The following is a 25,834-nucleotide window of genomic DNA, read 5'->3' as shown; positions in this document are numbered from 1 at the left end:
TAGATAGCCTTTAACATGATGCTTGGTCTAAAAATAATAAGCATTTGTGGTATCTGTATGTGCTATTTATTTGTTTACAATGGACCTTATAAATAAAAAACCCACAAAAACAAAAAGCTTGAGCCAGCATATCGATGCTATCTCTTTGGCCTGATAGATTTGCAATGATTTTTATGGAAGAAAACAGTGTGCCAAACCACTACTGTTCCTCTGTTTCTGACAAGTAATGTGATATGCAGTGAAATCCTGTCCCTTCCCCTTGACAGTTTTCTAGGCCTCTACTAAACATCACAACTTTTATGAAAAGAGGAAAATTTTGTATAATGAATCTTTAAGCAAATAAGATATTATGAACACAAATTTTGTCTAAAACCATGAAGACAATAGGCTCATATAAAAATCTCATGCTTTTATATTTTTATTGAAGGAGGAGAGAGAACAAAATTTGTGCCTGTAGAAGGAAGAGGGCCATGGGTAACAATTAAATAATGCATGTGCCTTGGTTTAATCAAAAGTAAACATTGTATATGGATCCTCAGACATCTTCTACAGTAAACTATTCTAACACCCCAGCAGCTACACACACCCTCTGTCCCAAACCACTCCTAACAGCTGTACTGTACTCTTCTGTTCTCTGACCTATCTCCTCCTTTGCTGGAAGAAAACCAAAACACACTGAACAACTTCATTTTGAATTTAACATTTCTGCTGGAGTAATTTAATTACATTACAACGATGATGTACTACTCTAATCATGGAGGTCCTAGAAAGAGGTCCCAAGTACAGTTCATTATGATCACAAATATTACTCTGGTTAAAACCTGTCTCTAACCTGCTGTACACTTCACCTCAAAATGACAAAAACATTTTCCTTTTACAATCACTATGTTCGAGTCAACCCTTAAAAAATGATTAAATGGAAAAAGGGAATTTGCTAACAAATATTGTTGGTTAAATCTTATACCATATACCACTGTTATGCTTTCAAATGCTGTTTTTTCTCCTCCCCCAGATAAATACTGAGATAAATACTCCTATCTCCTGATGTATCTATTGGTTGGGGTCTCTAATATAAGCCTATTCTCTACCCAGTTACCAACTATGTATTACAGAATTAACCACAACTGTTAAGGTTACATCAGGTCAACTTTAAAGTGATAAAACCTTAATGGAGTAAGGGATCAAGAATGTAAGAAAATCTCTTTTTTTTCTAATTTTGTTTTCGACATCTCTGGAGAAATACTTTAAAGTTCACTAAGAAATACTTATCCAAATATAGGGATCTTTTAATATTATTTCAAATACAGATAGTTGAACTCTAAATCCAACTGATACAATATTTAAAAAATAAATCATATTAAATAAATCATGCTGTGGATCTTAGAAATATTGTGCAAATTCGCAATCCTAAATGTATGCATGTTATTAATCCCAGCGGGTTTTAAACAAAAGGAACCTTGTGTTGCTATGTTTGTTAACATATTTAATAATTTATGATATAATAAATTACCCCTCTTTTGTTTATTAAGTCTTAGCTAAAAGCTGGTTAGAAAACCAGTTGCTCTAATCTCTCTAATCTCAACCAGTGATTTTGCTGCCTCAGTATCTAACTAGCAGAGATCTCCTAGCTAATACTTTTGGCATTTTAAGATGTTATGCTCTTGCAGACATTTTGTATAAGAACTTTAAAACCAGTAAAAAAAAATAATTAGATGATATTTTACTTCTGCAAAAGAAACAGTACTTTTGAGAGAAAAAAAGTTAGTCAGGAAAGAGAATATTTCTCCTCTTAGCTTTCATCCTGTTAACCTTTGTTTCCTCCTCTAGTTCCCCTGTTTCTCTTAAAATCCCCCAGGATATCACTAGAGATATTTCTAAAAAGTGACTTTGGTTATGATGTATTAATGTCTCATAGAATCTACATTTATTTCTTAACAAAATCTGCCTTTTCCCCTTGGAGTTTAGATTTCTACTATTGACTTCAACCTTTTTGTTTTGCCAAACCAAAAGCACAAATGATGGAGTTAAATACAGGGGAGGAGGGAGGGGGGAGGAGGTGTTTGTTGTTTTTTTTTTTTAAATGCCACCATTAACCCCTTGCTTTTCTCATTAGTAAAACCACAAAAATTATGGAAATGACTTCTTAATGTTTTTTTTTCCCAAGTCCTCATAACATTTTTCATAGGCTCACACTTTCTGTGTGTGTCAATACTTTTGATTTGACATTAGTGCTAAACACTTTCACTTTCTATATATTGATATTCCTATTTTTTGCCTTCCACTAATCAAATTTGTCCTGTCTTTCATTTGACTTTATTTATCCCATTACACTGCCGGTCTCAATGCTCAAAAACTTCAAGTATTTCTTCAGAAATCCTTCAGCACAGACCTCCTACTTCCAGCCAGCTAAGCCCTTCTGATTTCCCTTGCGCAAATCTCTTAATTAAAATAATACACGGCCCACATAACTCAGTATAGAGCCACGTTATTCTTTCTCTATAGATACCTGATGCAGGACAGCTGGGCTGTTGGGAAAGGAGATGGGAGTCAACGAGAAGGTGAGTGGGCAGGTAGTCCACAACCCTGGTGGTGCTGAGCAATGGGACACGAGGCAAGGGGCAGAAGCTGAGGCACAGAGTTCCAGCTGGACTGAGGAAGTTCTTTCTGTGCAGTGAGCAAGCGCTGGAACAGGCTGTCCAGAGAGGGTGTGGGGTCTCCGTCACCAGAGGTATTCCAGAACCATCTGGATGCAATCCTGAGCCATGTGCTCAGGATGACCCTGATGGAGCTGCCAGGCTGGAGCAGATGGAGCCGCTGGGGCTCCTTCCAACCTGACCCATGCTGTGTCTGACTCTGAGAGGCGAGACTGGGAACAGGCTCATGGGTGACCGGAAGGACCAATGCAGCAAAAGCAAACTGTGTGTGGGTGAGGGACACAAATAATGGAGGGATTCAAACACGTGGCGAGGACAAGGCGACAATCGCAGAGATGTGTGTTCGGAAGGGCAGAGGGATGACAGCACCGAAGCGCTGTGCAGAGGGCGGCACAGCTGCCGTCATGCCGCAATCAGGCGTTTAACACACCGAAAACAGGGGACGCTGGCAGGACAGCGTGTAGCAGGGCCAGAAGGGCACTAATAAATATTTATTACACTAACAGTATAATGGCCCCTCGGCCCTTTTCAGCCGCCCCTCACCTGAACCCGTGGAGCCCAGCGCCACGCCGGGTGCCAGCCGGTCGCTGTCCCCGCGGCTGTCGCTGCGGCCCTGACACGGACGGAGGGGAGGAGAGAGGGAAGGAGGGAGGAAGCAGCGAGGGCGGGCGGCCGCCGGTTGCCGGGGCGAAGGCGACGCCACAGCGGCGTCGGCGCGGACAAAATGTCGGCGGTCGGCGCGGCCCGGCGGGGCGGGGACGTGCCCGGGGTAAGGCGGCGGCTCGGGCCGGGCTCGGAGCCGGGGCGGCGGCGCCCAGCCGAGCCCGCCCTGCTCACTGTGGCATCCTCCCGCAGGTGCGGAGAGCGGCCGGCAGCCCCCAGGCGCTGGCGGGGCCCGGCGCGCTGAGCGGAGCATGGCTGGCCAAGGAAGAGCAGTACAAGTAAGGAGGCCCTGCCCCGCTCGGAGCAGCGTCAGCCGCTCCCCTGGTGCCGGTGCCGGGCTCCGGCCTCGCAGGGAGCGGATGGCACCGCCGGGGCCGCGGGACACCGCCGCCTCAGGCGGGCTCTAGGCCCGGGCGTGAGGATCTTCTGCACTGCGAACGCTGACTTTAGTTCTACATTATGACTATATAAAAGCTTAAGCCTGTTCAAAACAGCTTGAAAGCTGTAAAGGTTTGGAATGGATGCCGTGTCGCTGTTAGTGGCCAGCCCCGGCGCACAGAGCCAGGTCTCACAGTGGCAGTCACAGCACCGGGGGCTGTGTGCGATCATGCAGGAACACCTCACTGCTGTAACCCATACAGCAACACGTCTTTAAATACCTGATAAGAAATGCAGTCACACGAGCCCTTCCCCTGCTGCTGGGTATCCTGAAAGGAAGGACTGTGTTAAACATGGAAAACCTTCAGGAAATAAAGATATACAATGTGTGTTAAGAAATGGCATGTCCAAAACCCAACACATCCTTCACCTCTCACAGTTATAGTCTAAACCTTGCTGTTTAATGGGTATATGTGTTTTATTACTATTGATTTGGCTGAAACACAGGAAATTGTTGAAACATAACTTTTTCAGTACCTTGATGTGTATTTCAGCATTCCTTTGTAGGAATCATTAGAATTTCACTTAGTTCAGGCAAAAACTGTCACACATCTATTCCTTTTAAGTCTTTCAAAAACTCAGTGACAAAAAGTTCTTATTCTTCTAGGCGACTGAATGCAGAATTAGAAGCCAAAACAGAGAAACTGGTGCGCCAGGCTGAAGAACTAATGGTGAGTAGGTTATGCAGACTGTTATGTAATTTAGTCTGGATTCACATGTACATAGGGTTGAGCTTCAAAAGAAATTTAGACCGTGATTACTGGAAGCATGCTGCTTTCAAATGCAAGGTAAGATTTATATCTTTTCAAAGTTGTAAATTTGTATTAAAAGTACATTAAAAAATAGTTTCTATTTAATTTCATCATGTAGGCATTCACATACTTGACTACAGCATTTGTGCAGATACATACATAAAACTGTATTAAAAACTTGTTTCGTTGTTTAAGAAAAGTATCTGTAGGTGGTTTTATGCCTTAAATACTAAAAATCAGTATTTTGAAGCCAGATACTGTTACAGTAGTGAAGTAGGATCTACATTGTTCAAGCTCAAAAAGATACAAAGAATAAGCAAAATAAACAGAAAACATGAACTTACTAAGAAGGAAACTTTCTCAAAACAGAAAAGGTTGCTGTTTATTATCAGTATTATCATTTAACATTGGTGTGGCTGTGTACCAGATGCAGTCAGGACTTTATATAAAGTTGGACAAATGAATAAAAAGGGAACAGAGCAGGTATGGTTTATACCCAAAACAGTTTGGAGAAGGAAGGTGTTTTACATATTCAAAATAGTCATTATAAGTACACTCATTCAAAATAACAAGGCTTAAAAATGAAATTATTAAGTATTCTGGAAAGCTGTACTTGTATACACTTTTCCTACTGTTGAAACTTCAATTTTATGGGCCATGAAAACATACTCTTCTCTAGAGCAGTGGAGCTGAGGCTAAATGCTTGGCATTTGAACATCAGCAGATGAAACGGCCAAAATAGCATCTAGTCTCTTTCCTTTAGAAAACAGCAACAACAAAACCACTGGTTTTTTTCTTCTCTAAATATAGCAGAAGATGAAATATTCTTAGGGTACTTAATATACCACATGGCACTGCCAGATTGCACAGATTACATTTAACGACAAAACAGCAATGGCATTTTCATTTTTAGACATCTTTTCCTGTGTTTCAGAAGTTCTTTTCCACAGTGGACTATAGTTTTCCTTCTTTTCCATAGCAGACTGTAGTTACTGTGATTTGTGATTTACAAATACATAATTCATCTTTAATGGATTATATTCTCCCAGAATCAACTACTTTTTTTCTTCTTTTTTTAATGAAGAAAGGCCAACAGAAGATACTATCTCAGCCAGTTTCAGTACAGAGTAAGTCACCTGAAGATGACAGACAGAGGTATGTGCTTTACAACTGCTGTGTATAATTGGTGGGGAACCTCACACTGATCCTGCACACTTTATGTCCTAATCATGCTTCTGGTTTATTTATCTTTGCTACATACTGCATTAGTGGAGTCTTAATTTTTTTTCTATTATTTTTAAAAAAGTGATCCTAAGCAAGTGTTGTTCCTTGTTATTTCAAGGAAGGCTTAATTTTGCTGGAATGTTCTATCTAAGATATTAAGAAGTGCTGACCTTTGTAAAGAGCAAGGAAAGGTCACAGGTTTCTTTGCAGTACTGAACAGTAGGCACTTGGCAGTGGATGGTTTTTAACAGTTGAGCTGACAACGTGAAGGAATAGATAGGGTTCACATTTAACCTGGCCTAAATGTTCCTGGGACAGGAAATGCCTGATGAAAACAAACACAAAACCTAAGACAGGCAAACATTGAGCTGCCACCCTCTGGAATGTGGATACCATTGCAGTGCTGGGGCCTGCATGCCTTTGGCATGGATGATCACAGCCTGAGTGTCCAAACCCCTCAGCTCTGAGTGGGGACATGCTGATTCCCTTAGTTATTCAGGGGCATTATTACTTCCTTACTCGTTCAAGAGTTTTTATATTTAGTGTGAGAAATGGGTGAATTTAAGATACACTAATACACAGTTTATCAAGAATCTGATCTGTAGGTTCCTAAATTTATGATCCCACTAATCTGGACAAGAAAGATACAGGAACAGACAACAAAATGCTTCAAATATTAAGCTGCATTCGGGAAACTTTTCAAATAGTGTATCTGAAAGTCTGATAAAGATGATCAAATAGTTACTTTTGTGTAGAATAGAAGCAAAGATACGGAGTTTTTTTGAAAGTAAAAGGGGTTTTCAGTGCACAGAAAGGTGTGACAGCAAGTCAGCTTCTATGATAGAAGCCTGACTACCGGCAAAAGTTTGCTACTACAATTAAAATTATTCCTCACCTATTTTAAAGCCACAGCTGAGGGAGTAAGGGGCAAGAAACTTAATGTGTTATCAGTCAGTATAATCATGTTTTTTAAACAAATTCTGGATCTCACTTTAGTTTTATGTTCTCTTAGATGGACTTTGGACATTAGACAGAGAATTTTTAAGAACTTCAAATTAGAGTTGAGCTTTAGGGCTGCTTTATTAAGTAATGTGATTGGAAGATTCAGCCCCACTAAGGGAATTACTAGCTTTGATGGTACATATTAGAAATAAATTGAAGTGTTGGAAATTAAAAAAAAAAAAACGAAACAAAAAGGGTAGTTAGCATGTCAGAGTATCAGCTGACCTACCAATTACCAACATAAATTAAAACACCTTAAAATAACCACAGTCTGGTAAACATAGTGTTCTGGTAAACATTTACGTAAGAGAAGATTGAAAATCTCATGCTGTAGTGAAAAACATTAAGAAATGTTTGCTAGGAATTAGTCAGACTGATTATCCATGAGTGAACATTGAGGCCATTCAATTAGATTAGTTCCAAGTATTTAATATTTAAGTAAAAATTATTTTCTTTCCAAATTGTGCAAGCAGATAGGCCTGAAATCTAAAGGAAGTACTTGAGATATTTTTGAAATATCTCGTTGAAATTTCTATTGATTCCTTTAAGAATGAACACTAAAGCAGCTGAAAGAAGGGAGGAACTGAAGCAAAGAAAGAGGTGGTATTGAGAGGGAAAAAGGACAGGTTGAAAGGAAAAAACAAATGAGTAAGCAAAGTAGAAAAAAGACAACACATACTTAAGTCACTCTCCAAGTCAGCATATATTTTAAAAGAAGTCGTTCTGGAGTTCCTGCAGCATATTGTCTGCAGGGAAATTGGAATTATTTAGCAACAAAGCAGCTCCGGCGAGAGCGCTCTGCAAGGAGCTTTTGTTGTCCCTGCGCAGCCATGGCCCGGCTGGCGGCGCTGGGCAGGGCCGCGCATGGGTACCGGGCTGTGTCCGTGTGTCCCTGTGTCCGTGTGTCCCTGTGTCCGTGTGTCCCTGTGTCCGTGTGTCCCTGCAGGGTTACAGAGCCCGGGCTGTGTGTCCGTGTGTCCCTGTGTCCGTGTGTCCCTGCAGTGTCACAGAGCCCTGGCTGTGTCCGTGTGTCCCTGCAGGGTCACACAGCCCAGGCTGTGTCCGTGTGTCCCTGTGTCCGTGTGTCCCTGCGGGGTTACAGAGCCCGGGCTGTGTCCGTGTGTCCCTGTGTCCGTGTGTCCCTGCAGGGTCACACAGCCCAGGCTGTGTCCGTGTGTCCCTGTGTCCGTGTGTCCCTGCAGGGTCACACAGCCCGGGCTGTGTGTCCGTGTGTCCCTGCAGGGTCACACAGCCCGGGCTGTGTCCGTGTGTCCCTGTGTCCGTGTGTCCCTGCAGTGTCACACAGCCTGGGCTGTGTCCGTGTGTCCCTGCAGGGTTACAGAGCCCGGGCTGTGTCCGTGTGTCCCTGCAGGGTCACACAGCCCGGGCTGTGTCCGTGTGTCCCTGTGTCCGTGTGTCCCTGCAGGGTCACACAGCCCGGGCTGTGTCCGTGTGTCCCTGCAGGGTCACACAGCCCAGGCTGTGTCCGTGTGTCCCTGCAGGGTCACTCAGCCCTTTCACCGACCCTACAGCCACCCAGCTGGAGAGGGGGCTTTCAAAATGGGGTGCCATGGATGGGCAGCATCCTAATGGAAAGAACCATTAGGGTTAAACAAGTTGGAGAATTTGAGAAATACAATGAGGTTGGGTTTTTTGTTTTGCTTTGTTCATGTTTGGGTTTTTTCTGTTTTGTTTTGGGTTTTTTTAAGACCACCCTAAGACAACAGATACACTAGGAGCAAATTATTCTATCGAGGAAAAGAACATAATTGTTTTTTTGAGTATAGAGTGTGTTGTATTTTCATATTTTTCAGAATAACACATAACTGCTATTTCTGTGGCAGCAAATCCTCACCTTCTGCATGCTCCTAGAGCTAGCCAATAGGGAGAAAGCTTGAGGAAAATAGGGTAAATAGACAAAAACTAATCATCCTATTCTTGAAGTCTGTTGCCAGCCACACACAGACGATTTCTCCAGGGTGGTTTTTTTTTTTTGATTAATAAAATACAGAGCTTTGTGCAGATAATTCTTGTTGATGAATGTCTGTGAAATTTTTTAAGGCAAGATCTAAACATTTGCTCAAATCAGGCTGGCAAAAATATTACGTGACTTGATGAGCCAGAAATTTAAATTTTATTCAAAATCTTTTATAAGCCAGCATTTTAATTGAAGTACAAATTTTATTAAGGGTAGTTTAAAAATAGCCTTTCATTGCAATAATATACGTTCACATAACTAACTTTAAAAGCAAATTCATATGTCTATTTGTATATCTATCTGATAAGGAATTTGACCTGAGTAGTACACAGCATGCTGAAACTTTCTGGCTAATTTCAATAGACTTAAAAAATAATCATTTAGCCTGAAATGCAGTTACTAAGAAGCACAGTTTTCAGCCAAATAAGCAGATAAGAAAGCTGCTGTTTATATTATTCTTTGTTTTATTTCTCATTTTAAAATTGATACCATATTTATAATACTTATTTCAGAGAAAATTCTGTGAGGCTTAATTTATAAATTGCTCCACCTCATATTCCTCTGACAGCCCCTGTCAATTGACCTGACAACAGTCAGTCTGATCCTGCTAGGAGAGGTGGAGCTTCCTCCTCATAGGCTGTAGAGGATAGTAGTTATATCTTCACTTTGTTTGTATGAGTTCAGGGGTTTTATGTCACATAACGGTCACCCAGTGAACTGCTGGCAGTCTTTGGTTCTGGATAGTCCTGGGGAAGCTGTAACTCTGCTTCCTGGCTGAGTGCTCCCTGTACAGGGAATCATTGATCTAACAAGCCAGTAGGCTGAATCCCAAGAGACAAGCTCAGGGTTCTGTACATGAGTACTGCTGTATTAGATACCACAGACTCACCAAGTGATTTGGGTTGCAAATGAGGTAGGCTGGACAGACAGTGAATGAGGCTGAATTTATGCTTGAACTCAGAATATGTTCCCACCTCAGCTCTATTGTTTCTCTAGACATATAAAATGTTATTCTCCTGATTCTGATTCTGATGGGGGGGTTGTATTTTAACTGCAAAGGGTTTATATTATTATAGATCAGTGACTTTTTTTCATTTTTGTTTTTTTAATGCAGAGATCCACTCTGTTCTGAAGTTTCGTCTCTTACACACTCACTTGCAAAGGTACCAAAACTATCCTGGTTAAATTCTTTTCTAGCATAATTTCAAAAATATAATAACTCGTGGTTTAGAGGCTGTGCTGGGGACTTACATGGGTGCCAAGCCAAAGGGAAGTGATACCCAAAGCAGTGCTACAGGGACACTGTTCCCAGGGCTCCTCAGTGCCACTGCTGGTCAGCTGGACTTATATAATGTTTAATTTGTCTTCTGTTTTCTCTTCAGCATTGAGAGAAATGCTCAGTGTTTTGAGCATCAAATTAAGAACTCCAAGTGTAAAATATTAGACCATAATTTCTTTCTTTCCTCCCTCCCTTACCTGTATAATACTAAAGGCAGTACTGGTGTCTTCTAGATAATAAACAAGTAGTCAGAGTAACTGAATTTTGAAAACAATAATGGAAAAATGAGATTAGGAACAATCTCAATAGTCTCTATCTACAACTATATTGAAACTTTGATGAGGTGAGCTGAAGCTTCTAAAATACCACCTGCAGTTATCAAAATACAGTAGAAAACCCTCTAATTTTTAAAAAAATATTTGGGTAAAAGTAACAGAAGTATTGTTAATCTTCCTTCAACAGAGACTTTATAAGATTACAATAATCTATAAAATAACATATTTTTGAAAGTATGGTGATAGTCCAATAATTAATACCTTGATAAAAGCTCAGAGCCTTGCTTGTGCATAGATTTATTATGAGTATGTGTGGAAAACCTCTCATGAGCCAATGACTATTGGGTGTATTACAGTTAGGGTGTAGAGACATAAAAGTTGCAAGCTAAAGATGAGTGCAAATAAAATTGAGAAGTCATTTTGAAAGTTTGAAAATCATACTTTGATCCTTGAGTATACATATATGTGAAGAAGAAAAAAAAAAAAACCATGAAAAACTAGAAAAAAGTATTTCAATAATAATGATAACACCCCACTAATTTCTGAAAAAACTTTTAGGTAGAAAACAAGAAGAAATTTCCTTCTGTGCCCACAGCTCAGAACAGACCATACTCTTCAAGTAAGGGAAAAAGAACAACTTCAAGGTATATCAAGCATCTCATTCGGTTTGTCATGAAATCTTTTAGTTGCTATTTTTGTCTATCAAGTTATTTTATAGATTATGCTTTTATATTTATACAAATAAATGTATCAAACTTCTGGTCCTCCTCAATCAGCTCCACCATGTGGCTATCTCTGTTTACTTGCACCAAAAATCATCAGTGAACATATGTGATTAATGTTGCAGCAATGAAACTGTTGCTTTCTGCTTTAGCACTTCTCAAGGCTGAGTTCTGTAAACTCTTTCAGTGAAAGGGGGCCCAGTGAGCAAAACTAGGGCACCTGAGGCAACCTGGGCCAGCACATGAGTGCTGCAGCCTGATTTGTGATTAGACTGAGTCTGGGAAACATGAGGCCTTGAAGGGCCTCCTCTGTTGTAGTGAATCTTGGGCTCACAGGACAAGAGGCTCAGTAATACAACACAGCTTCCAGGGGCTCCCAGCTGAGTAGCTTCAGCTCTGTAGGCAGCAAATTCAAGGTTGTAAAAACAAGGTAGCAAATTCAAGGTTGTAAAAACAAGAAATAGAGATCTGGACAAAGCGAGAAGAGTCAAAAAATCCGTAAGATCCTGGGAGCAAATTTAAACTGCCATGAATTATGGCATAGTACCAAAATAGGATGGAAATTGTCTGCAAGGTGGCAGGACATGGAACTGACAGAGGCCAAGGCTGTCTTACAGGAGTTGGAAATCTCTGCAGACCCTTCAGACCTCCCTTGGGCAGTTCATGGGGTGTAGTCATGCTGGCACCCCATCATGAGGTTTGGAAGTGAAATTGTGCAGATACAGAGCCTGTGGGGCAACCCAAAATTTGTGGGAGAAAGTTAGGAGCTAAGAGGAGTTTGGAGCTGGAATGAGGATGTGTTGGAATAAGAACTTATGAGCTTCAGATCCTGTGAGACCTAAGATTACTTTTCTATAGGAGAAAGCCGAAGAGATAGCCTGTGTAGGTGATGTGTTACCCTGTGTTTTGGTTTTATGAAAATGTTGATATGCAACCTCCAGGAGCAGTGAAGTTTCCTAGGCTGGGGATAACAATGCAGAAATTGTCCTAAGGTAGGAGTACAGCCAGGACAACAGAGTTCTACAAGATAGTGTGGTGGGGAGTGGAAAGAGCAGAAATTACAGAGGCTAGAAGATCCCCCCAGGACAGTAGCCATTTGGTTTACTCTAATTTATTTATGGATTTGTTGGATGAGAAGACCGTGCCAGAATCTTCTCAGTTGAAAATGGTAGTGGTTTCTCTGCCTTCTACATTATACTGTACAAAGTCCTGTAATCATTTGTGTGGAATATGGTAAAGGTATCTTTGAGAAGGCAAATGAGAAATTGTCATTGATGCATCTTTCATATGAATGCAGGTAATGAAATTGCATTAGTTAAATAATGGTTTACTCTTAAAGATAGCAAATACAAAAAAAATTACATCAATATGATGTATTATAAATTTAAAATGTAGGGTTTTCATTTTTTTAGTTCAAAAATACGAAACATGGAAGTACAAAGTCCTGATGGTGTTGCAGTACTGGAAGATTGCATAGGTTTTTCTTTAACAAGAACAATAAGCAAAGTTGAAGAAAAACTAAAGAAAGGAGTCTTACCAGACAGTCAAGAAGATGATATTATTCCAAGGGTTGGAGATGAAATGGGAGCAGGTAAGTTTCCTTCCATGGTTAGTACCTTTATTCTTGCTTCATGTCTGTTAGAATGGGTTTTCCTGGGGAGAGACAAAATAAGGAGCTCCTGTAAAACTTACAGGGAAAATTCTAAAGCCCTTGAGTTGAAGGAAAAGGGAAAGAAGGTTTTCCTCTATACATAGTCCTAGAGGAACATCAGGTAGATCACATGAATAATTAATGGGAAAAGTGAATTTTTATCTTCCTTTCCACCTTTGTAAGGAGGTGTTTGGATGCTTACATATGTTGAATAAGTGCATGACATCTGATACATTTCACTGGGGAAACAGAAGTACAGGATGTTAAGCCTGTATTTCCAAAAAGATGAACTGCAGTCTTTGCAAAGACTGCCTTTAGAGGCAAAAGCCTTTACTCAGACCAGTGCTGTGGATCTCAGCAAGTGGCTGAAATGAGGTAATGTTTCAGCTACAGTGCTTGAATTAGAATCCTCCAGATATTTTCCCACTCCAAATGGGAGTTTATGTCTGTCCTAGAAACAGAACAGCATTTGCCAGCAAGGCTAAAGGCATGACACACATCTGTCTTTTGGCTCTGGTGTGATAAAAGTGAGTTTCTGTAGTTCCTTACAATGCTAAAGTGAGCATGAAGTCAGAGATTCACTGCAGTAGCTGGAAGTGCCTCAGCCCTCTCCTTTTAATCTAACAGCTTGATGTCAACTAGCATGCCAACACAGAAATAGCTTGGTTTCTAACCTCATGTAATTCTATGCACATCTTCTGTTACCAAGTCTCCCATAACAGATCCTCAGATAACTTTTTAACAGTTTTCTTCCTGAACCAAAAAGAAATTGCTTTTCCTTGCATTGGAAACTTATACCAAATTAATTCAAGGCAACTCAGAAGAGTTATTACTGGTTCCTTGTAAACAGGGACCAAAGGTGTGTATTGGACTATTGAGGATTGTTTCTGTAAATGTAATGATGAAATAAAAATCCTCTGGATTGATTTTTGCATTTTGAATTTGATATTGACTGTTTTGAATACTCTGAATGCCTCCTTAATGTGGTAAATAAGCTCTTGCAGAGCATTCCAGCAGGGTCAGACTCTCAGAACAGTTAGGGTGTTCACAAGGAAGCAGGCACAGGTATTAAGCAGGCCCTCTTACAGGGAGGGCTCAGTGGGAATCTCCATAAGGGATTCCTTAGGCCTGTATGCCTGTGCCCAGCTATTTAGGCCATTGTGCTGATAAGGTTCCATGGCATTTTCCTTTCCTTGAGCTTCTTGCAGCACTCTTCCTGGAACTGGGTTTCCTGTCCTTATTTCATGATCACAGGCTACCATAGTGCAGCCATTTTTCTGCCAACACACTAGCTTAGACATTATTTTAGTCTGTTTAGACTGGTTTTGGGGTTATAATTAAATTCTACAGTAACCACCAATGATAGAAACACACAGACATAGAGAAGGCTGAACATGAAGCTCTATTTTTATCTAATATAGTCTTGCACCTAGGAATAAAACATCTGAATGTATTGTTGCACTTCGTGTTCATCTTATCTCAAGAATTCAAGAAATCTGTTCTTTCTTGTAGGATATCAGAGTCTCTCCAATGTCCTTTTCTTGTTTACCAGTCCCTAAATCATTGGTTCCTTTATAACCTAAGACCATCCTATGAAGTGATACTCTCCCTTATCAGCCTCATCAGGTGATTAAAACCAGTTAGGTTAATTGTTTTATCATCTTTACCCCTTGTCAGAATTTGGATTATTTGGACCATGGGCACTGCCCCCCAAGACTGATCTGGTTCTAGTTTTGCACTTGAATTTTCATGGTTTTACTACTAAGTGCTCTTAATGACATACAGCTGAATAGGACAGAAGCTGTCTGTGGATTAATAGCTGAGGAAAAGAGGAAATAAAATGGTAAAAAGTAACAGTTTTTACAGGCAGTAGTATAGCCCTAGAGAAATCTGTCACAGAGCTTACCTTGATAGCTGGTAAAGAAATTTGTCTATGAAACAATGATTTTAGAGTCATTAAAACTGATGCTGAAGTATTGCAAAAGAATCTCATAGTACTGAGTGAGGTGATGGAGCACAAGTTTATATTGTGTATTAAAAAGTGCAAAGTAACACTGACAGAAAACACAGCTTTCCAATCCCACCTACTACACAACTCCAGTTACACCTACTGCTGAGCTGGACTTGCCTTAATTAGTGATAACTAAATAATCTCCAAAAGCTGTTCACAGTGGGAAAGGCAATGAATTTTTAGAAATCCTTCAGAAGATAGCTGAAAACAGAATATTGTACTGTTAGCATTATGCTATTATGTAATTGATGCTACCCCATCTTGAGAATAGCACAGTTCTGCACACCCTATCTCAAATTCAGGATGTAGAACTAGCAAAGAAACATGTTCAGAGTGTGCAGTGCAATGAGAAATGTAGAACAGCTTGAATTTGAATCTTCAGTTTGAAAACAAAACAATTAAAGGCAATATGAAAGTTCTGTAATGAAAACAGTAATGGTAAAGGGAAAGCTGTCTTTATCTAATGCAAACACTAGTAAATGCCACCTTAAATTGGATTTAAAGTAAGCTACACAGTGTTTCTCTTTCACATAAAGCATAACTAAATTAGCCAGCTCATTGCCACAGGATGTGGTAAATGCCAAACTACAATATGTTTTATGAAGAAAATCAAATAATTTAATAGTATATAAGTACCTGAAAGGGAATTAAACATGAAGGTTTCATTATGGTCTCCATCTTCATAGCCACTAGTTACCAGAAGCTAGCAAGAATATAACAGGAGGAAAAGTCAGCCTGTATCTTATTTTTTATCTTGTTTTCCTAAATTGTACTTATTATTGGCCTCTGCAGAGTTAGAGCTTAAGCTGCAATTGATGAGGGAAGGTGGGTGAAATTACACAAATTCCTGTTACAGCAAATGAACGTGTGTACCATCCATTTCTCCACTCTTAGATCCAGATCTTTCTCCTTCACTTTATTCTTTTCCTCTTGTAACTACTGTGAATTATGATTGTTCCTGTGTTAGTCAACTTGATCCTCATCCTGTTGCCATGCTTGATGCTTGTGGAAGTCATGGAGAAGTTCCTTGTGAATGGTCTGGGGAATAGGAAGTATGAGAACAGACTGTTCACACACAGCTTGTTTTGTCATGCCAGTCCAATTTTCAGTTGTCCAAGAGCAAGAAAGTATTTCATTGGGAAGAAACATCTGATTACATGGATTTAATTTTAAACTATCAGTTGAAGAATGTTAGCAGTGTACTTCTAAAAAGCATAGACTACTGTGTGGGAGGGGTGTTTACCTGTTAGGAGGGGTTTGCAGCCTACATTGAATACTGTGTTGAGTACAGTTTAAAATTGCTTTGGCTGGAACTACTGAAGTTGCAGCTCCAGCTGGATTGCAGTGTAGACATGCCCTACAATATAGTTTTGTTGACTTCAAACTCAAGAAGTGCTGCCATGTACAACAAGTTTTCATTAAGTTTCAATTTTGAGGATTATGAAAATTTACATAATGTGGTTTTATAAATATAAGAACATGAAAGTGAGTTCTTGAATCAGTTTCGGTTCTTTTCTGCATGGAATATTGAGTACTTGTGTATATTAAATGTAACTTTTTTTGTTCACAGAAGCTCAAATCAGACTTCTTAAGGCAAAGTTGCGTGTGACACAGGAAGACCTGGCAAATGTAGTGTTTGAATGCAGGAAAAAGGTAAGAGATTAATTTTTTTATCTCGAATGGAATAGGTTCCTCTTTAACAAATAATCCCAAAACAGAATTATCTCAACTTTTCCAAGTATTAAGAGTTAAAGTTCTATTTTTTTAAAATACCATATGAATTTAGAGTCAGGGGTGGTAATTTCTGTTTAAGTGTGATCTTGGGCTAAAAGCTTGCAAAATGCACTTAATGGAAAATAATTTGGGGCAGGAAAGAACCACTGGGAACTAAGACATGCCCCAGCTTTAGGGCCACTGTGGTGGGATAAGATGGATATTTAGGGTAGAATGAGAAATAGAACAGCTTGAGAAATACAGTCAGGTGCTTTCAGTGTCATCAGTGGATCAAAGTCTGCAAAGAGCACCCACATTAAATGGAATCTTGTAATCCAAACAGAAAATTAGGCTTTCTCTGTTCTCAAGAGCACAATTGATGCAGAGGGCAATATTTGGAATTACATACTTGGGCAGATCAGACTGAACTTAAGGCATTGTGAAGCTACACTGATATTTCACAGGTAGAATGTACAAGTGAGTTTTATGATCTGCACTGTCTGGCAGAATATTTTAAAGTGATGCTCAAACACCTCTTGAACTGTAAAAACTGTGAGAGAGATCACTTCTTATTCATGTATTTGTAATCAAGCAAGGTTTTTGAACTAACTTTCCATTTTACATAACTGGATTATTTTTAGTTGTAGACTCTAACTTCAGAATGCTTTTTTCCACCTATTCTCCACGCCCAAATGGGATGATGACATTAAGAACATGTGGCAAAACACCTGTGTATTTTCTTACAAGCTTATATTTTAGCCTTAAGGAGCAGGATGATAGTAAATGTGTTTTTCTGAGATGAGTACATGAACAAAATCTTTAGAAGTAATTAGATTTTGATATTTTATGTCTGTACTTTATTTTATCAACATAGGTGCTTCTGCATTTCAATACTTCTGTGCTTTGATCAGAACTAAATTGGTGTATTAGATTTTAAAGACATTTTCATCTTCAAATCAAGATAATTTTGTCAGTAGCTATTGAACTTCATCATTCCATGCCAAAATCACTACAGAATTCCGTTACTGTAGCAGATGACAGAAGACAACCTTGTATTTATTCTTGTCCTGCTCCCTTAGCACTTTGTATGTAAATGTATAATTTTGGGTTCTAGTTTCTAGGGTGTGAAAATAACTTTATTACATTCAGAAGGTCACAAAAATTTCATTTTGGCAAAGCCTTGAGATAGATTCTGAGTTTGGTTTCAATTCACAGTCCAATTGTTATAAGAAACAGTAAATCTGTTTAAATTTAAAGAGGTGGGAGTTTCTGAGGTGCATGAAGTCATGAGAAGCTTAGCATAAAGCACACAGGTGGGAAGTTGTATTCCAAGGGACCGAGAGAACAGCAGAGAGACTTTTTTCACAGAAATTCCATTTCTGCGTGTGCCTTGGTTTCTTTTTCTTAAAGAAAAGCAGGGCATAATGTGTCTCTGAAATAATCTGCATTAGTATTCACTTACAATGTTTGAAAGGTTATAAAAGAAAAATGCCTTGAATTATAATGCTTAATGTGGGATGTAATTACCAGTAGGTCATGAATCTAAGACAGGACTCATTTCATGTTAAGAGAATCTTAAATTTGAATACTTGATGTATCCTGGATCATTAGCTTGCTTTTAAGTCAAAACCAGATAATCTCCTAAAACATAATGGAGTGGTTTATCAGTAATTATATTCTCTTTTTCCCATAATTTTTCCTAATATGTGCATTTAGCTATTCTCACAAAAATGTCACAAAATATCTATGTGCCACTGTTATTCATGTAATTGTATAACATTTTGATTATTTTCAAAACCTTTGAGCTATGAGGAATGTTTTACATAGTGGTACAAGACAGTTTCAAGTAAAAGACTGCAGAAAATTAGATGAGAAAAGTGTTACTGGTTTTTAAAATACTATCTTGGTAAAAGAGTGTTTTGTTTTCTTCGTCTTACTTCTGCTGTTTCTAAAACTACAGCATATATATTCTTACTGCCTTTTATTTATAAGGCATTATTACTGCATTACCCTCCTGCTTCCTTGCAATAATTTAGTTGGGTTTTTTTGCCATACAGGATGATGAAAATCAGAATTTAGAAACTCGGCTTAAAGATACTGAAGAAGAAAATGCAAGACTGCAACGAACAATCAGCCTGCAGCAGTCTCAGACTGAGAAGTACAAAATGTTGTCACAAGAAGCAAACAAAAAATCTGAAGGGTTACAACAAGAGGTCACTGCATTAGAAAAGGTATTGCAGATATTAGTCTCATTTATCTCAAAAAAGGGGAAAAACCAACACCAAATTACCCTCTGTTCCCTGGTGGATTGATAGAGCCATGTCCAAAGATCTGATTAGTGTTTCAATGTTTGTTAATTTATAAATTGTATTTTTAAATGGCCTAAACTATTTTTTATTTTAATGAAGAAATAATATATTTTGCTATCTGCTTTTCTTCTGCTTGTACAATGATATATTTCTGTTTTGAAATTAAATTCCTATGTAAAAGACACACAAAAGACAAAACTACCTTTTCAGAAACTGCTGTCAAATTTTAAAAGGAATCCTGAAAAGTACACAGAAACTCCATTTTTTGGATTTTAATTATAAATTTTTAAAAATTGTTTCTGTAAATTCTATTGCAAGCTGTAGAACTTAGTGAACATTTTTTTTAAAGCACCTGCAGCTTATAATAGTGTCTCCTGCAGGTAAAGGAAGGGATGTCTTTGTTGTAGCAAATGGGCTGTTGGAAGAGTGGCTGAGCGTGGCTGCTCTGTCCCACACACATCAGTGCCCGTGCCTGGTGCAGCAGATGGTGCTACACTGCTTGCTTTGTTTGGAATTTAATCTTAAGGGCAGCATGTGTTTGTCTTTCATTACTCAGAGCTAGAGAGGTTGACTTCAAAACCATGTAATACGTACAGTGTTGGGTAATACATTTAATACAACCAGGAGAATGCTTCAGTTAAAAAATTGGGGAAAACAGAATAGAGCTCAGCCCTTCAAGGTCTCATACTTCCATTAAATTGTAGTATGGATCTGTGTGGGCGTGCTTGCATCTTAACGTTTCATAGTTCGGGCATTTTAAAATTAACGTGGTCTTTGTGGGTTTTGTGCAGATACTTAGAGGTTTTAAATTCCCTTACACTGACTGTGATTCTGTGAGGAGAAATATTCAGTACTAGTATTTATACTATTCATAAGCTCACAGTAAAAAGGGCCTAGAGATTTACAGAAATTTACTTCTTTCTCTTAAAGCAAGACAGGACAAATTTTATTCAAACCATCCGGGACATAAGTTTGTTTAACCTGTACTTACAAGCCTTCTGGAATGGCAATTTCCACCACTTTCTGGCACACAGTCACAGTTAGAAAGTATTTGAGAACTGGGATGCAAAGTTTAGTCACTTCCACTGTGCAGGTACTACATTGAGAATATGGTCACTTCCCTCACTGGGCTTTGCTTTGAATTTACCATCCTCGGTTGCTTCAATTGTTCCTCATAGGCTCTGTTTTCTAAAATTCCTCAAGGTTGCCAATCAGTCATGGTCATGAAAAATAGTAGTAATCCTTTAAAATACTAAGACAGCAAAAAACGTAAGTATATGTAATGAAAGACTCTGCTAATTCAGAAGTTATTTTACATATTTTTTTCTGCCATATTAAATTATCTAACTGCAAAAACCATGCATATGAAAATAACTTTGCAGTAACTGCTTAAATCTCCTGTGGATTTAGAAGTCTAAAAACTGGTCTACTTTTTAGCTGAGAAGTATTATTTAACCTATTTAATTAATGGTAGATCAATCCTAGATGTGTTTAAAACCAATTTCCTGTGAACACAGGTTTGAAATGGTGCTACTGTGCTGCTAAACTCTGACGACTCTCAGTCTAGAGAAAGTTTTCTGTGTAGCTGAGAGAGCACAAATGTAACCTCTGATTTTGGGGCTTTTATTGCTTGTTCTGTTGTTGCAATATAGATGATCGTAGACATAAGGTGTGAAACATTCTTCCCCAAACTCCTTAGATTATCAAGTTTTTGTCAACTCATTAATCCCCCAGGTACCTTTTGTATATGTCTAGGCAAAGATTCTTACCCGCTTTTCACAATTTACCTGAAACCAGGTAACTACTTTGTTATTTTTACATTTTATTCTTTTGGTGTTCAGTCTCTCTAAGCATTACTGTTGTAGCATCCACCTAAGGCAGTAACCAAATTCTGGTGCTTCCAGAAATTTCCATCTTTTTCTTTCCAGCTTTTCAACTTTTTTTACTCTAGTTGATCTAATAAATGCTACCACCTCTCTCATCTCTTTTTCACCACTGGTCTACAAGAACATTCCTTCCTTTTGTGTTCTCTCTTGTTCAGCATAGCTCTAGTGTTAGATAGTGGTCTGGGAAACACCAAAGTTGTACTCTTACTTTTTTAAAGTTTTTGTGCAGGGGTTTATCACTTACCTTGAAGAAAGGCTTGATGTTAAGTACACCTTCTCTCAAAGCTGTTTTTTGGGGAGGTGTTGCAGAGCTTTCTAAAGATAGCAGTGCTGCCTACGCTGCTGCTGGGAGGACAGAAGGCCTGGTGAGGGTTACTCATGGGCCATCACAGCCCCTGCTGCTACTGAAGTGCCTCAGCTATGGCAGAACAGCCAGGAAAATCCAGAAATTGAAATGGAATGCAATTTTAAAACATAGTAGCTTATCCTGCCCCCTCTAAGGGAAACATCATATGAGAAAACTAATCCAGCTTTGACTTAAAGTATTGAAGAAAAGGAAGAAACCTTGCCTAGTTACAAAATAAAACATTTATTTCAGGCATTTTTAATTTTAAAAACTTGGAGTTGAATATATTTAACAATATACCCTCACTGGATGACTTGCAAAAACATCCTTGATAAGGTATTATGTGTGACAGTAAATGTCAAAAATCCCTAAAAGAATTAGAATTTTTTTCATTAAATGATCTGATTGGCTGATAAGTAATTTGCATTGTGTGTAGACTTTTTTTTGGGTCATTAAATGCTTGAAAGACTATATTCCAAAGCTTTTCATATTAATGCAAAATAAATAGCACTAAAGATGTAGTAGACTTTATTCACAGCTCTGTCATCTTGATACAAGACAAAGAGGTCAATTAGTGTGTATTTCTTAGGTAAATGATGTGGAAGTCCTGAGTAACCACCACAGAACAGGTGTAGAATTGAGAAAATAGAACAATTACTCAAAAATGAGGCAGTCTGAGGGCTGCCTCATTATCAGTAAGCCCCCTCTCTACCTTGATTTGGTTAAAAGATTAATTCTGTGCCCATTACTAAAAATTTGTTACTTTAAAGAAAAAGTCTATTTCTTTTTTCATAAAACACAAGATGTGCTCTTTCTGCCAGAACTGTTTATTTCTTTTATTTTGTATGTTATCTACATTCCCTGATCTTTAGTCTCATTATTCTGTTCCTCAACTTGGTCTCTTTCTCTCATTTCCTTACTTACAGCACTATGAAACTTGTCAGCAGAGTCAAGATACAACTGCTTTGATTGGTGCCATAACACTCAATGTACTATTTTCTGCCAGATGAAATAGTTACTACTCTCATCCTTCTTCAGCAGGCTGCTTTAACTTCTTGGTGGTAATTGCATGTAGTAATCTCTGGGGAAAAGAGGTGAAAGGAGCAGGTGGGAAGAATTAGCTGGGAACACAAGCCACCATTCCAAAATCTGCCACAGAGTGGACATAGTGATAATTTTTTCTCTTTTTCTGACTGATCATACAAGGTTTTTCAGTCAATCCTGTGGTCTTATATGATCAGCTTCACAATTACTCCAAGAGAAGCTTAGAAAAAATAAAGATGAGAAAGATCTTTTTTCAAGATTTCAAAGGAGAAGGGGATGTTTTAACTGTAGAACTGTCTTTGAGACAGATTCTATCTGCAGGCCAAAGAAGTTCACAGACTTCAGCTTTCAAGGGTGAGCCTTTTTGTGTGTTGTTGATACAGGATTCATTAGAACACTATTTTTCCTGATGTTTTTATTGGGTTTGTCCTTTGCTTCTTAAATAGGAATTGGAGAATCTAAAGCGTGCCCAAAAGCAGGCTGCAGCCACTCAGAGTGCAACAGAGGTTCGTTTAAACAGGGCCTTGGAAGAAGTGGAAAAGTATAAAGTGGAGTTGAATAAGCTGAAGCAAAGCAACAAGGTACTATGGCTCAGGAAAACAATTTCCAGTGTGTAATCACTCAGTAATGCTATAATGAGATACAAAGTTTGATAGGCTTTGGAAGCTTCATACATCTTATAAGCAGCTCCAAAATTAACTTGGAGCAAGTCACAAAAGGCCTCAATAAGTTATCTTTGAGGATACTACTGCAACTTCTGCAGGAAGAAGAAATTTACAGAATTAAGTTAAAGCCTTTCTGATTTTCCTAATTTGTGTGAAAATGAGACATGTTTAGAAAGAAGGAGAAGTACACATACACGCCTAACAAAGGCAAACCACAGCTTTTAATGCCAACATTTCCTTTTCTTTTTTAAGCTTTAATGTGGGAGTATTTTGATTAATCTCATTTCTTTTCAGAAGTGTCATGTGTGGCTACTGTTTGTCATTTTCTTATGTAATGCCAGGTTTCATTAAAGCACCGTTTTCATAATTAATACATTTCTCTTTTCTTCCCTTGGTAGGATGTAGCTAACCAAGAACTCAAAACAATCGAAGAATTAAAAACAGAAAACAAGAAACTGCAGAAACAAAAAGGAGAGCTAATTACAGGTTTTAAAAAGCAGTTAAAGTTAATTGATATTTTGAAGAGACAAAAGGTAAGGAGCAGCCTATGTGTATTTCAGTTAACAACCTCTACCTAAATGTGTCTGCTTTCCAGTAAAGTACTCCTGAAAACTGTGAGTTTACATGGAAAGAAATTAAAATGAGAGGACTGGGTACTAAGAGATATTAAATAAATATTAAATGATTTTCCACTTACTAGTTCAATCGCACTTTTCACTTAAAATACTTGGGATGTATGCAGTCATTTCCATCAGTTTTCCTTCTGAGGCTGCATGAGACATGTAGAGCTGGGAGCTGGACAGGACCTTAACACCATAGAGTGGGTCACCTCCAATTACTTACTCTGCTGAATCTCACAGGATTCATTTTGGGATGGAGTCAATGCACTTCTTTCACTCTCAAACAAGGCTGTAAGACAGCTAAAGCAAGCAATGTATAGTGGCTTGTTGAGCAGAACCCCCTTTAAGAAGGGCCAGCCTTAGAGATAAGAAAGCAGAACATTTTATTTACCCTTTGAGTACTCAGTGATCACCAGACATTTAGTAAACACTTTCAAAGCTTTTGAGACCCCAGAGGAAGAATAGTTCTGTATGAAGTGGCAATTTCATGGTGCAAATCCACACACTTATCCTAAGAACTGGGAATTGCAATATGCAATTACACCCTTGAATCTGAAATACCTCCCCAGCGCAGGGCAAAGGAGGACAGGTAAGTGGAGTAAGAGGAAGCAGGGCTGCTTATGTATTTCCAGTGCAAGAGAATTTTCCTGGCAGTAACAGAATGCAGAGGAGATCCTGGGGATTCATCTAATAGCAACAGAGGTAGCTTAGCCTTTGGCTGGCCCTTCTAGCTCTGCAAGTTTATTTTGAGAATGAAAATTACACAGCATTCACTTAAAATATATGCTTCCAGATGAGGTAGCTCACTGTCCTCTGGAACATGAATTCACTGAAATATGAATTCACTGAAATGGGTGTCCCAGAGCAGCATTTCTGTTCGACTGGGAACCAAACCCATGGTCTCACACAAATGTCACAAACCGCATTAAACACATTTTTAAACAATTACAAATGCTGTATCAGAACTGCAGATAGGAGAGGAAGCCACTTACGTTTTCTTACAAGAAGTGTTACTCACAGAAGGAGGCTGTGAGTTGTCCTTTCTGAAGAGACTGTGACTGGAGGAACATGGAAGAGACTGGGGCTAACCCTGCCCCTTGCAGCTTCTGGCAGAAGTCACTGAGGAAGAGCCGCTGAAGCTCACATTTGCTCAGTATTCACAATCAGTGGAAAGACTTCAAGTCTGATTGAAACGGGCCTTTTGTTGAATGAATTAGAAAAACCTGATTTAGGCTCTTTGTGTAGTATTTGTGTGGCAGGTTCAGATGCACAGGGCAGACAGAGCCTGAAGAATGATTGAGGGAGAAAATGCCCCAAAGAGGATAAATATCAGGAGTAGGGTGATTTGCTTTGTAATTGCTTTAATGATAAATTGTTTATTGATCAGATTGAAAGAATGTGGACCAGTTTTCTTACACGTGTTCTTCCTAAGTCACAAGAGTTGTTAGCTTTTTCAGGAATTTCTGTGCTTTATTAAAACCCATAAAATATCCCAATTAGCCAGGATTTTGTATTGGCCATTCACACTATTTTAACTTTTGCTCTCTCTTTTTTTTTAGATGCACATTGAAGCTGCCAAGATGCTTTCTTTTACCGAAGAGGAATTTATGAAAGCTCTCGAGTGGGGAAATTATTGATCCCATTAAATAACTTCTGTTTGAAAGATGAGTCAGATGGCCCCTTGAGACTGTATATGAGTCCTTGTTAATAGTGAATAACTGTATATCCTACTGAATTGATTTTGTTGATTTTGCTTATGTTTAAATAGTTTAACTTTTGTAAGCCTGATAGCTTGTGTTGTAATGTATGAAACACAAATTTCTACTTCGTTGTCAGGCCAAACTGCCCATTCTGAAAGGAGCAGAGAAGCATAGACCATGCAAAGAATATTCCAACAAGTGAACTTTGCTATCAGTTTGCTCTGTTCTAGCATTTAAAACTGTGCCTTACCTATGGTATTATTCAGTCCAAGGAAGTCAGGATTTAGTCTCAGAAAATTCCTTGTTGCAACAAAAATAAACTAACCAGTGATCCAGTTGAGAAGAAAATGTCATGTCCTTTTTAAAACACGTGGTTGGAAAATTGGCCTTGTCTGTTCTCTGTAACAGATCTCCCCTCAAAGCTAGCTGGTCTTGCATCTAATTTAAGCACCAACAGCTCTTTTATAGAAATAACCATAACTTGTTTTAGCCATTACATCTTAGCCCCTGGCTGGCATAACCATACATGAGATTTGCCCCTCATTGCCCAGACAGACTCCCCAGTCCCATGGAGCTGTATTGTGTAAAACTGTTCCTTCAGTCAAGGTGAAAGTATTAGACCTTTCCCTGGCCATTAGCTGCTGCTTTGGGATACAGGCAGGGGCGATGACTCCGTATTCTCAGGGGCTCTACAAGCATTACATCCTTTAAAATTTCATTATTCATCATTGTAATCAATAACTAGAAAACAGATTCAGGGTAGATGAGCTGAGCCTATTGTGTGTGCATTAATGAACAATACAAGACTGCTGCTATCTCAATGGATTCCTCCCTGATAATAAGAACATGGGACAAAAACAGTCAATTTATCCACTGAAAGAAAGGTATAAACAGTAGTTCTG

General features: G+C 38.8%; 1 protein-coding gene across 3 annotated transcripts; it reads left to right on the top strand.

Moving 5' to 3' along the window:
* The first annotated feature begins 3,363 nt into the window (after positions 1 to 3,363).
* TEX9 (testis expressed 9) lies at positions 3,364 to 25,739 on the top strand. Of its 3 annotated transcripts, XM_042779650.1 has the most exons (12): positions 3,364 to 3,423; positions 3,510 to 3,595; positions 4,363 to 4,426; positions 5,592 to 5,662; positions 9,826 to 9,874; positions 10,824 to 10,909; positions 12,400 to 12,578; positions 16,220 to 16,302; positions 18,420 to 18,593; positions 22,394 to 22,528; positions 23,011 to 23,145; positions 24,792 to 25,739. In XM_042779650.1, exons 1-12 carry the CDS (start codon positions 3,379 to 3,381, stop codon positions 24,867 to 24,869), a joined length of 1,185 nt encoding a protein of 394 aa, XP_042635584.1. In that variant the 5' UTR covers positions 3,364 to 3,378; the 3' UTR covers positions 24,870 to 25,739. The 3 variants fall into 3 exon arrangements, with proteins under 3 accessions (XP_042635584.1, XP_042635585.1, XP_042635586.1); XM_042779651.1 differs by lacking the exons at positions 3,364 to 3,423; positions 10,824 to 10,909 and having other exon boundaries at positions 3,581 to 3,595; positions 5,596 to 5,662; XM_042779652.1 differs by lacking the exons at positions 3,364 to 3,423; positions 3,510 to 3,595; positions 10,824 to 10,909.
* The last annotated feature ends 95 nt before the right edge of the window (positions 25,740 to 25,834 follow it).

The sequence above is a fragment of the Catharus ustulatus genome, chromosome 12 (assembly GCF_009819885.2).
Source record: "Catharus ustulatus isolate bCatUst1 chromosome 12, bCatUst1.pri.v2, whole genome shotgun sequence".
Lineage (NCBI taxonomy): Eukaryota > Metazoa > Chordata > Aves > Passeriformes > Turdidae > Catharus > Catharus ustulatus.
Note: the sequence above shows the minus strand (reverse complement) of the source record. Positions and strands in the feature narration are given on the sequence as shown.

Coding starts and splice junctions, on each gene's coding strand:
- TEX9 (XM_042779650.1), top strand. CDS start 3,379: ATGTCGGCGGTCGGCGCGGCCCGGCGGGGCGGGGACGTGCCCGGG. Junction 3,424..3,509: donor GGGGCGGGGACGTGCCCGGG/GTAAGGCGGCGG, acceptor ATCCTCCCGCAG/GTGCGGAGAGCGGCCGGCAG. Junction 12,579..16,219: donor TGGAGATGAAATGGGAGCAG/GTAAGTTTCCTT, acceptor TTTTGTTCACAG/AAGCTCAAATCAGACTTCTT.